General features: G+C 34.7%; 1 protein-coding gene across 1 annotated transcript; it reads left to right on the top strand.

The window, feature by feature from the left end:
* The first annotated feature begins 6,677 nt into the window (after positions 1-6,677).
* Positions 6,678-10,591, top strand: LOC139887805 (polygalacturonase At1g48100-like). The gene is made up of 6 exons (XM_071870859.1): positions 6,678-7,022; positions 7,307-7,474; positions 7,999-8,043; positions 8,175-8,382; positions 8,651-8,732; positions 10,057-10,591. The coding sequence occupies exons 1-6, from the start codon at positions 6,678-6,680 to the stop codon at positions 10,589-10,591; spliced, it is 1,383 nt and encodes a 460-aa protein (XP_071726960.1).
* The last annotated feature ends 3,041 nt before the right edge of the window (positions 10,592-13,632 follow it).

The following is a 13,632-nucleotide window of genomic DNA, read 5'->3' as shown; positions in this document are numbered from 1 at the left end:
GGAGTTAGATTGGTTAACCAGTCAATTAGTAAACCCATAGGGATTGCTGAAAATTTGGTGGTTAAAATAGGTGAATTAGAGTTCCCAGCTGACTTTGTAGTTGTTGATATGCCAGAGGATAAGGTTGTACCCGTTGTTTTAGGTAGACCATTTTTAGCAACTGCAGGTGCATTGACTGACTGGAGGACTTGTAAGTTGATTTTGAGGGATAGAGGTAAAACTTTGAGTTTTAAAACAAAGTTAAGTGTTAAACCACCACCCACATCCATTGATTCTGTGAATGTTCTTACTAGTGAAAATAATAATGTTAAAACTGAGACTAGTAAAAAGCCTAAGTGTGGGGGTGGAGTTGTTACAGAAAAACATGTGGTTAAACCGCCCGATGATAGTGTTGTTGATAGGTCTATGAGAAAGTTATTCGGGCGGGTTAAGAAAGCGATGAATGAGAAAGATGAACAATTACGACTCCGGTTAGTTTCTAATTTATCTGAAAAAGAGAAGGAAAAGTTGAAGGAACTGACTAGGGAGTCAAGAGTAGCGGATGACTGGTTGTTAAGTATGATTGGTGATGGTAGTGTTAGTTGTGGTTCCCATGGTTTGAAGAAGGATGGAACAGCATACCATCCGGGCATCAGTTGAGGAGAAGTTGGAGTCTAGTGCAAGACTCGTTAATAAACTCGCACAATGTATAATTTGTGTATAGCGTGTGTTTTAAAACTTAAAAAACCTAAAAATTTGAAAAACCCAAAAATCCAAAAATATTTTCCTTTTTGTATTTTTGATTTTGTTTAATCATTGCAGGTACCATAATGTGATGACAATCGAGGAATGGCAGTCAGTGCAGAGCCATCTGTTACTCCATTTCGCGATTATATTGCTCTACATCTGGTTATGTTTTTTCCATTCACTCTATTGTCCTCTTGAATTTATACTTATTTATCCGATTTCATGTAAATGAGGAAATTACATGATCTTAAGTGTGGGGAGAGAGATATAAATTCTCGTGGATGTAATACACTTGGCTTGAGTCTTATTTTTGACTAATATTGTTGAAAAATTGGGAAAATTTTAATTTTTGACTCATTCAAAAGCCAAGTGTAGTTGTTTTATGAAGTAAATGTTATCACTATTGTAAGTTAAATTATGCAGGTACCTCAATGGTTTTATTATTTTGCATTTTTGTTTGCGTGAGTGTGTGTATGTGAGTAATAAGGAAGCAATGTCTTCGAGGATTTTAAAATTCAAATTGTAGGATGATTCAAGTCCATCCATAAAGGAAGTCAAGTCTTCCGAATGTCCGTCTTACTTGGTGTAGAAGACTTCCTAATCTACATCATTTCATACCGACGTTGGTTAGTACTTCATTTCACGATGTATTACACCGATGTATCGTACCGTGGGAAGAGGAGCCTTGAGCTTCAACTGTGTTGTCTTTTTATGTATGAGCAATAGCTTCGTGCTAGCATTTGCTTAGACAACGCACGCCATGGCCAAAAACCATGGTAACCTTTAAAATACGGGAATGTAGTATCTGCTTCCTACATTTTCTTAAAACTAGCATAAAAGCTAGATGTGTGGGAAGTGGGGTCCAAGGACCTTAAATAAATTAAAAGTGTTTAAACACTTTCGGGAGAATCGAGTCCTCCCATGTTGTTCTTAGGAAGTAAAGTCTTCCGAACTTGTAAGTAAAGTCTTACAAGTTAAGTTTGTTTCAAAAGACCATTGCTTGAAAGTAAAGTCTTTTAGGTTTCGTGCAATAGACCCACCGAAAATTTACACCCAAGGTAGGTCGCTTAAGTGCAACTACCCGTGCGGATGTCCCATAATCGGGTAGGCTTGTATGTACACCGCCTTTTAAGCCAAATTTTGGAATTGATGGACCTCTTTATTAGCCACGTAGGGCACTAATTCCACGAACCTCCGTCAATGATTTTGCCCTACTATGAGAGAAACCATAGAGTTGTGATAGAAAGCTTGATGAGTGCCGGTCATCCTGTGCCCGAATTTACCATAAAGATAGGGGTAACCAGTCCCATACGCTTTGGCGCACCCACCTTAACCCAAATTTTAGAATTGACGATCATTGGTGTTTCGGGGGCATGGAGGTGAAAGAGGGATAGCCATACCGGGGTTGATGAGAGGAACTTACTTTTTGAAGGCGTATACCTTATGCACGATAGATTCCTTGGTGAACAGTAATTTTTATGATATTTATGACTCTTGTTCATTCTTGGGATTTTACATTATGATTTCATGGTGATTGGAGCTTATGATATATATCTTGTTGATATTTTGAGTTGATTTTTGTGAGTTGATGGCTATCCCGTGAATCCTACTTAAATGGTCAAACTCAAAGAGGTCAAAAGCTTGAGTTTATGGTATTTTATATTTGATGATTGATGTTTTTGATGACCTTTCCAAAGAAGGAGTTGACTTTGACCAGGGGAATGGTTGTGATGGGTAGATTTAGGCTTGAATTGTAGTTAATTTGATGGTTTGTTGAAGACTTGATCCTTGTGTTTGTTATATTGAAGACTACGCGGTATGGAATTATTGCTTCTAAAGATTGATATCGGTATGTCTTAATTTCTTACTTTTTGAAGACTTGTCCAAGTTTGTTTATTCCTACATTAGTTGATTTTATTCGAAGATAGACTTGCTTGAGGACAAGCAAGGTTCAAGTGTGGGGAATTTGATATCGCTCAAATTATACATATTTATTATCGCGATATCGGTTCTTTATTTGTTTTTATTCGAATAAATGTGAAGACTTTTGTTATTTATTGAGCTAAAATGATAAATATAGCTCCAGATGTCTTCGAGTTAGTGTTGTGGTGATTTCTTGCTAAGTTTTGATGATATTTGAGCTTAAAGTACGTTTGGATGCAAGAAAATGAAGTTTTGCTGAATCTGGAATGTATCGCGACCATGATAGATGGTGTCCCGGTCGTAATAGGTTGGCAGGGATTGACAGAATTCGAAATTGGTTGATCACGGTCGCGATAGATGCATCGCGGTCGCGAAGCTGTTTGTGGATCCCGGTCGCGATAAGGCCATCGCGGTCGGAATGCGGGCTCGAACTGGTGACTTTTTGTTCTACTATAAATACTCGAGTTTTTTAACCCTAAAGGGGTGTGCAGTTTTCCAGCTACGAATTAAAGGGTTCTTTGAAGATCTAAACCCTCTCATTGAAGACTTGCTATTTCTTTACTTCTATTCAGTTAATCATTACAATTGGTACTCATTTTTATCATCAGTTTATCTTGTAATCATGAATACTATTGCTTTTCATTGTTTGATTGCTCTTTGTTATTTTAGTATGCTAGGCTAAATCAGTTTAGTGTTTGCTTGAATGTGAAACTACAAGTATTGGATTGTTCTATCTCAATGATTTAATGTTTTGATGATTGAAATTGATTATGTTTGGTTAAAGATCCATTCTTGTGCATGTTCTTAGTTCTTAATTCAATTACATAGGTTGTTAATCATTTAATGTGAGTTAGATTTGAGATGCAATCTATGCTTCAACACTTACGTGATCTAGACAACTAAAGAGGTGATTTCAAGTGATTGTGTCATTGATTTAATTGGTAACTGAAAGACTAGTGAAATGCATGATAGTGAAATTGTTACAAGTGGTTGTGATAATTAGGACTTTATGTGAATTTAGTCCAAATCAAGTCTCATTAGTTTCTATCAAATATAGTGTAATCTATTGAAGTGAGTTTACCAACTTTGACTGATTAGTACTTTGTGAAAAGTCATACAACTATATTCAAAACATAATAATCGGTAATAATTGCAAGGCCAATCCATACGAGCAGTGAATCATTCAAGTGGACACTGTTTTATCTTTATTGTTAATTCATTTCGTTTTACTTCGCGTTGATTGCGTGAATTGAAATACAAACCAAAACTTTTAAACTGAATTCTAGGATAATTATTAGTGTTAAGATCTTGATTAAACTGCTCTCTGTGAAACGAACTGGTCAATTACTTATAGATTACTGCATGATCAGGTTATAGTTGCCTGTAAGTGTGTGATAATTGTTAAGTTTTTAGCTAGTTATTTTAAGGTACGATTTCACATATCAATTTTTATTACGAACAACGATCTGGTTGATCCGGATCATGCTCGTGAATTCTCTATGTATTTGAATTTAGACGTACTGATAATACAACGCATTTCAAAATTGATGGCATACGATATGTATGGATATTAAAAAACTTCAACGATGTCGTATGTCTAGCAGACCTTGGCAAGAAAGTTGATTCTAATACTACTAATAGCTTTGACCTCTACAAAGGTTTTGTAATTAATAGTACCGAGAATAGAACTTGTAGTTTCTTAATGATTAAAGTAAACAAATAAGTAACCATTTATAAATAATACATAATAATACTCACATCATAGCATATTGAGGATCTTACTTTCAACATTACGTTAAGTTCATATAAAGGATTTGGAAGACAAGACTTGATAACATCAACCACCTTATTGTTTTTACCTTTTTTTCAGACAACTCGGTGTTGCTCCTAAATTTGAGTTACCTTCACTCAAAAACGCAAACAAATGTCACAAAATATATGTAATTTAACTAGAAAGTACAATATAAAACTAAAAATTTTAGTGTTACCACCATTAGGATACGCAAACTAGATCGCAGAATCTCACAAAATTTTTCCAAAGCTATGATCGTATTTTGTCTCTTCAAGCACTTCCCTTATAAATTTCTGGGTGGACCTCGAATGTTCACCCTCGTTATCACGTCTTTTACGACGCATAGTAGTCTGGTGAACACAAGAGGGACATGGAATATCATATCCAAGTTCATGCGAATCATGCAGCTCAAAATCTGGAAATATTTTGTCATGTCAGGGAAGGTGGCGGGGATGATGACTGGAAATTAGTTTGGAGATCGTGTTATGGTTTCAAGAAAAGCCCAATCAACTTCTATTATTTGTTTGATTTTAGTTAACTGGATTTCAAAAATTTTATTTATAATTATTATGTGAAATTGTTAACTTCTTATTTTTGTTGTATGTTCTAAATATATAGAGCAATGACATACTGAAATGAATAAACACGTAATTATCAAAATCGGGTTATGGTTTCATAGTTTTAGTTTTGTATTTAGTGTTGAATGGTCAAAATAGTGTTGGGAACGCCAGCTTCAGACATTGTAAGATAAAACACTCCAAAACCGGCCTAGAAAAAAACGGGTACCACGTACAACATATTTAACTATATGTACAACACTTGGAAGCCACGCTGGCAAAACCGGCCTTTGTAAAGACGGTTCAGATTGACATGTGTAAAACCGCTTTGGGAAGGCTGGTTATACTGGTTCTCCCAAAAAAAAATTAAACGTACTTTACTACAAAGCTGACTGGGTTTAATACCTTTTAGCTAAAAAAATCGATTTAGTTACTGCCTTGTCTCAACTTAATAGTTAATGTTTAACTTTTCAAGTCTTTATTTATCAACTTTGACTTAAAATATCTTTATTTGTGTTATATATTATTTAATAAAATTTGTATAAATAAAAACATATTTAAAGCCAACACATTTATATAAATTTCATTACAAAATATATAACTAAAACAGAGATATTTTAAATCAAAGTTGGTAAAGAAAATACTTGAAAAGTCAAACAGAGACTATTAATTTGAGACGGATAGAATACCATATATTAAGACTCACAATATAGGAAACGATTGTGAGGCAATTCGGATCAAAATAAGACATGATGGGTCAACCAAAACCATTAACTGTTGGTTATAGGTGCTCAGCGGGTCGACAGTAAAACTGACCCGTTTTGTTCCTTTAATTTTAGCATCAAACGCCACATTTTGAAGCACAATATCGCTCATAAATGTAGTGTATGCATATAAATTTTTAGATTCATATTATACCGTTGTGAAGCTCTTGTCAAGAGCTACGTAACCTAGTAAAATATCGCTCATAAATGTAGTATATGCATATAAATTTTTAGGTCTGAAGTTCAAAAAAAAAAAAAATTTCTTTAAAAACTAACTTTGTTCCAACATATATATCATACTAGTAGTAATTTTTATAACTTTCTAGTTCGTCACTCTTAACATTTAAGATGAAATACTATATTATCCAGTGCTATGTTTGACACAAGGTCCTAAAAAACTGATGGTCGGTACAGCCACTATGATTATAAAAAACTGATAACTACTTTAAGCCACACTTCCACTTAGAGCTCGCTAGGTTCATCATTCATCAAGTATATATTATATACGTTATATTTTATATTTATAAATAAAAGAGAAGATGTTCAATCAAGCCTCCCCATTCATGTGCCATTTCTTTTGTTCAATTACTGGTAGGCAACTTGTCTCTTGGTGCTAGCTAATTGTGGTCACACCCACTGCATACAACCTAAAGTCTTACCCATTAACCATAAACCATCTTTCAACTTCCTATAAACGTAGGTATACCTTCAAGCCCATTTTAGTCCATAAACCCTATGAGACACTAAAATAGTCCCACCAAAAATCAAATCTTTATCTTTAAGTACACAATTTTTTTTCTAGGGAGTGATAACATTTAGTACCATTTAGCTAGAAGTGTGATTCCTTTTGTCTACATTCACTTTTTGTGTCCTATAAAGCACTAAACCAACCTCTTCTTCTAGCTATAGATCACCATGGGAATATCATTCCACACTTTTGTCATATTTTTCACGAGCATTATTTACTTTCATTTGAGTTTTATTAACTCTCGGTCGATTAATCAAATTTCGTTAGCTCCATCTCTTGCACCCCAATCACCTGTTGCACCCAACGTTGAATCTAGTACGATGGTTTTTGATGTGAGGTCGTTCGGGGCTGTAGGGGATGGTGTGACAGATGATACGCAATCTTTCAAAATGGCATGGGATTCGGCTTGTCAAAGTGACGAACCCGCAACTCTTCTTGTTCCAAAACATTATAATTTCTTGATACAATCCACAATTTTCACTGGGAGTTGTGGGAATGGTGTTATTTTTCAGGTAAAAAAAAAAATGTAAAAGCTGTAAACATTGCATGTTATGTTTGTTAATGCATTTTTTTCAAAGGAAATACATTATATATATAAATAGATCTTATACTTCACATTCGTGAAATTGAGTATTGTGTTGTGTTATATAAATAGATATAAAACCTTGCAAGATAATAAAAATTAATAGACTGACACGGCAACAAAATAATCCTGACTGAAACGATCATGATTCTAAAGTTTGCATGACGTGGTTAAATTACTATTTTTTGTTATTGTTGGATTGTGATTGTGAAGGTTGAAGGGACAATTGTAGCACCAGATGGACCAAGTGTGTGGCCAAAAAATATGAGCAAGAAACAATGGCTTGTGTTTTATAGGGTAAATGGCATGTCTTTACAAGGTGGTGGAGTTATTGATGGAAGTGGTGAAAAGTGGTGGGATCTTCCTTGCAAACCTCACAAAGTATGAAGTTTCTTTTCTACCTCTTACAAATTATATATTATAAAATAATTAAGTTTTTCACTCGTGTATAGTTTATAAGTATATACTTTCTTATGATGATATATAATGACATATATAACCCTCTCAAGATAGCTAATGGTTGGAGTCTTGATATACTAACTATCTTAAACTCAAAGCTCATTAGCCTTATATTTTAAGGTAACCTGAGACAGTGAGACTGTGAGACGCGAGTCTCAAAAACTGTCACAGAATAATCTGGTTAAGCAACGTACGTATATTTGAGTAAAAATGTTTCCCTTTCACCTACATGTAGCGAGAACAAACAAAATCCTTATCCGTTTATGACATATATGTGATAACGACTTACTTTTAGACAAATTCCGTTTACGTACATAGCAACATACTCGTATATACTATTTTTATACATCATAGTCGATGTCACTGATTTTCATACATGTAAATGTGTTCATTCCATCCTTTTTTATAGAAATTGTATACTAACAAATCTAATGATAATTTGATAGGGACCAAATGGAACGACTTTGGCTGGTCCTTGTGACAGTCCTGTTGTAAGTATATATATACATAGTCTTACTATTTTAATAAAGTACCCATCGATCATTTCTTGGACATTTCTATCAATATAAAAACAAGTCAAATATGATCATCTCATTTTTAACTTCATGATCAAATAATGCAGGCAATGAGGTTTTTCATGAGCACGAATGTTACGGTTAAAGGACTTAAAGTGATGAACAGTCCGCAGTTCCACTTCCGATTCGATGGCTGTCATGGAGTGAATATAGATTCACTGAATATCAAAGCTCCTTCTTCAAGTCCCAATACTGATGGAATCCACATTGAAAACACAGATGATGTGAAGATACACAATTCATTTATATCTAATGGTATGGTAACAATAGTATAGTTGTTTTACATAAAGAAAATTAATTAATCATACGAGTATTAAACTTTAATTGGAAAGGCAACTCATACACCAACTACTAGGAATTAATTCACAAATATATACGGGTACAATTGTCTCGTTACTCAGTACCTCAATACTAATACTGCTAGATTGATGACCTTTATAAAATCAATTAAGTACAAGGTACATAAATGATTAAATGAGTTAATGATGTTGAGTATATAATTATATGGTTGTACAATATGCAGGTGATGATTGTGTATCAATTGGGACAGGAAGTTATAATGTAGACATAAAGAACATAACATGTGGTCCAAGCCATGGGATAAGGTAAACATAGATTGTTAATTATTCCTCACTTTTCAATCAATTAATTCTGTCAAGGGCAACTGATAAACCTAACTTATATAGTTAATTAGTTATATAAACAACCATTCATACATTCATACGTAACCATTTAGTTTATTCGTGCAAGTTTAAACTAATATGTAACAAATTTTCAGTTGTGATTATTTTATAACTTTATAATTTGTCTAGCAAAAAATGTAATGTTATGGGTTCATGTTTAGTTAAATAACCTATAACCTAACTATATAATATACCAATTAATAAATTTATAAATGTTACAAAAATTATAAATAAATAAGAGCTTTACGCTTTCAACTTTTTAAGGCATTTGTATTTGTTTGTGTATACTGAGTATTGACAAGGGTCTCTATCTCAAAGGTAATGGGCCGGGTAAACTCATTTGATGATTAAAGTTTAAAAAGCTCTTAATTTTAACCTTGAAACTTTAATTAGGAAGCAAAAGTTGTTCACATAAATATGGACATATTTGTGATCGTGTGTTTCTATCTTAGTGTTGGATTTTAATGATCACTTATGTGACCATTACTTTAGCAAAAGAGATGTTTATTAAAAATAATACTACAATAATAAACTTAGTTTTAAAGTGATCGACAATGTCACAAGAAACAAAAATGTACGGAGTATCAGTTTTATTTTAAAAGAAATTATATAAATAAAACTTTATGCATATAATATAAAATTTAATGATATCTTGGTCCAAAGCTTACTAACAGAAAATTGTTGAAACAATAAGAATACAACAATTAGTAATAGAATTCGTACGCCCTAGCCGGTGTCTCCGCATACATTTAAAAAAGAAAATATAATCAACAATAAGAATATAACAGTTAGTACATTTGAAAAAAAATTATAATCGTCCTCTCCAAATAACCTGATTAGTAAAAACCTTAATACGTGACCGTTAAGAAAAAAAAATTATTAAAGAGATCTTTATCGGAAGGAAACATTAGTCTTCAATATATAGCAAGTTTAGAAGTATACGTAATGTGACATTTATAGCATTAATTTATTGCTAAAAAACCTAAAACAGACCAACACACACAATGTCATCTAAGGTGCACATACACACTACCACTAGCAAATGTCATACTGATAACAATCATTGAATGTGACAATCAGAAAAAGGTCAGTAATACACTTTTTGATTTTAATAATATACCTTTTTAAATAAAGTAATACATTTAATTCTCAACATACCATTTATGTTCCCACAATAATAATTTAACTTTCAATAAACCTTGTGGAACATTTTTGATCAAAATATGTTTCGCCTCATTTGTTGCAGCATAGGGAGCTTGGGCATGCGTAACTCGCGAGCATGCGTATCGAACATAACTGTCACCGACTCGGTGATAAAGCGCTCTGATAACGGGGTTCGGATTAAAACATGGCAAGGAGGGTTAGGGTCGGTATCAAAAGTGAAGTTCATCAACATTCATATGGACACTGTTAGGAACCCAATCATGATTGACCAATACTATTGCCAAACCAAATTATGCCCAAACCAAACATCGGCAGTTCGAATTTTCGATATAGTTTATGAGAAAATAACAGGAACTTATGATGTTAGAAGCCCTGCAGTGCATTTGGGGTGCAGTGATAGTGTCCCATGTACTAATTTAACATTTTCTGATATCGAATTAATGCCTTCACAAGGTCATAATATGTTAAATCCATTTTGTTGGAATGCATATGGTGATCTACAGACTCTTACGATTCCGCCTGTTTTCTGCTTGTTGGATGGTAACCCTGCGTCTTCGATTCTTGATGATATTGATCATTGTCGATTGATGGATATCGATCGATTATTAGTTGCTTGAAGCTTACTAATTAAGAATATGGTGACTAATTTGAGTTTCAATTTCATATTTGGGTGATGTGTAATCGGGAAAAGAAGTTCATCCCCTTGATGTTGTAAAACTCAGAATATTAATGAAGTTAATTGTACTTATACATGTTGTATTGATAGCTAGCTTTGTTTATTATACTAAAAAATGTTAAACGTAACATTTTTGGGTCAGTGGACATGTGGTGGTGCCTAGCACCCCGCCGGGCTAGAGGTCTCAGGTTCGAGCCTCGTCACCTACAAAGGATATTATTTGAAAGAAATTCCTTCAGGGTGGCCCAAAGGGAAGGTTTTACCGACCCGCTCCGGGACTAAGGTCCGGCCCGCCTGCCCAGTATGGGATGGTTTAAGGGTCGGATCCCCTGAGTGTGGTTCGGGTTTCCTGCCCGAACGCGTGTGTGTGTGCAAATGATGACTAGGCTTCGGTCCGGACTGATGCAAGCTTGCCGTTCAAAAAAAAAAAGAGCAATAAAGGGTTGTTAATGGTTGATTTACCTCTAATTAATCTTACAATTAATCACCTGGTGACAAAATTTCATCTAAATTGATGAATTATTTTAGGAGAAGTCTTCTGTGAAGCAAAGTACGCCGAACTAGATTATGTGCATTTAGTGTGTATTGAGGGATCAATTGTATAATTCAACATAGTTGGAGAGTTAATTTGTAATTTTTTAATTTATCTCACTACTTAGGGTGTTTTTTTTCACTAAAATGATCATACTCAAATATTTATAGGGTCACGTTAGGAATTGGTAGCAAAATACTCAAACTAATAATACCCTCGTTATCAAAAGATCTAATTCATACTAAGACTCGTGTAATGGAATTACACTCACTTACAACAAACTAATAAAACAAAACGGTAAATAAATGATAAACAATACAAGGATTTTACGTAGTTGTATCTCAACTTCATTAACGTGAAGAAGGGTTTAATCCACGAGCACAAACCAGAAATTTTCTTTATTAATTTTCGTACAAACAATTACAGGGTCCTAGAGTTACATTATATAGAGTAAACAAGATAAGGAAACTTCTTGCTGGCCAAGGAAGGTATCGCGTCTGGCGACCCCTCATTGCAATTCGCAACATCCACAAATTCAGATGCACCAAACAGCTCAATCAACATCTTCGCGTCTTGACAACTTGCCTCGCGTCTGGTGACCACATCCTCAGCTTCTCGCCAAACACGACATTAACCATGCAGATTCCTTTTTTTAATTTGTTCAACATCTACATACTAAACAATCTCCCACTTGGAGACTCTGAACAAACCCCATACGGATCTTCAATAGAAAATCAACCTCAACTGTCAATTCTATTTATACTCCCATAGCAACCCCGGATTAGCTGATTAACAACTCTTTTAGATACCGCCAGATAAACTACCCGAATCACGCCACACTTCCACATCGTTATGTTACAAGGGAAGGAAATCTTTCGACACCAAAATACTGCTGAGTGATAATCCAATATCTTAGTTATTAGATTGGGTCATCTCGGTTTCTTTGCCACCGTTGAAGTGTGCGAGACTTCAATTACAGGATTTAACAGAAAGCTACACCGCCTCACTCATCACTCTAGACACGTCCGATCATGCCACCGACAGGTCAAAGATCACTAGTATAGATTACTCGTATATATATGATTTTTCTTTCCAGCAATCAGAAAACCCCGACAAACGTCTTTCGTGGACACTTCATCAAGGCACCTAGTGAGAACCCAGTCACCACCTCGAAATCTACAACCTTTTTAAACTTTACGCTTTCACGTTGGTACATTGACCTCCTCATAGCGTAATGAATTTCACAAACCTATCTTCTCATCCCAATCACGCTCCCACAGTACGAGTAAGAATTAAAACGAGGCTACTCGAGAATAGACTTGGTTCGTACCACAGGTGAGTCGTAAATTACTTTGCCATAGGAGAGTGAAACAAGTACTCGGAGACCTAGTGTTATAGGGAATCAACACACTAATCTTCAGAACATTGGAGAAACACCTCGCATAACCATCTCCGCAACTCTAATAGTCGTCCACTCCCACTAACTTGATAACTTCCATCGGTTACCAAACTCACACCGATATCCCGACACTCTCAACAATCCTAGAAAACTCAAGTTTCGGGACTTACAAGATTATACACGCCCTCCATCACCTAAAAATTCCTAATTGGTCTCTCTTGAAGAAACCGCTCAGTAATCCGCCTGCATATTCTATGAATCTTGAAATATCCGACCAATCACTTGTTCATTGTGTTTCAAAACTCGCAAGTGTCAAACCTCCGCGGTAACTCCCACTGTCGATTTTCAATCCGCGGCATCCACAAATTCAGATGCGCCAACTCGATCAACATCTTCGCGTCTTGACATCTTGCCTCGCGTTTGGTGACCACATCCTCACCAAACGCGACATTAACCCTGAAACTTCCTTTTTTGATTTGTTCAACGTCTATATACTTAAAAGGTCACTCCACATCTTAGAATGTTTTAACTGAACTTTTTGTCATATACATTAACTCACATCAGTACCAACTCCTATCACATTTCAAGAACGTTTAATTAAGAACTCTTTATCCATTTACTAAATAATAATTACAAACATAAAATGTACAAGTAGCAAACATAATTTATAAAATAAAAAGCAGGCGGCACCACATCCACCGCCATCAAACGCTAAGTGATTGGCATAAGTTTTTTTGCCCTCACATTTCCGCGTCACGTTTCCGCACCCTTGCCTATCTTCGCCTAAAAATTGGAGCACGCCAAAAAGTGGACATTCACGTATATAGGGAGTCCCTAAGAGTTTTCAAATACTTTTGTTTTTATTAAATTTTAATTAGAATCTTTTAACAATAATATAATTGTAAAATTGGCTTATAATAATACAATCCCTATCATAAAAATTAAACAAAATTTTAATGAAACTCAAAAGTCACTTTATGAAAAGTTGCAATCTATATAACATTATTAACATAAATAATAAAGAAAGAAAGTGAGACTCAAAATCGCGGTC

Source organism: Rutidosis leptorrhynchoides, chromosome 2 (genome assembly GCF_046630445.1).
Source record: "Rutidosis leptorrhynchoides isolate AG116_Rl617_1_P2 chromosome 2, CSIRO_AGI_Rlap_v1, whole genome shotgun sequence".
Classification (NCBI taxonomy): Eukaryota; Viridiplantae; Streptophyta; class Magnoliopsida; order Asterales; family Asteraceae; genus Rutidosis; species Rutidosis leptorrhynchoides.
This window is presented reverse-complemented; position numbering and strand designations above follow the sequence as displayed.

Excerpts from the sequence above, each read along its gene's own strand:
- LOC139887805 (XM_071870859.1), top strand. The coding sequence starts at position 6,678 with ATGGGAATATCATTCCACACTTTTGTCATATTTTTCACGAGCATTATT. Across the intron at positions 7,023-7,306 it reads GGAATGGTGTTATTTTTCAG|GTTGAAGGGACAATTGTAGC; the intron begins GTAAAAAAAAAA and ends GTGATTGTGAAG. Across the intron at positions 8,733-10,056 it reads GGTCCAAGCCATGGGATAAG|CATAGGGAGCTTGGGCATGC; the intron begins GTAAACATAGAT and ends CATTTGTTGCAG.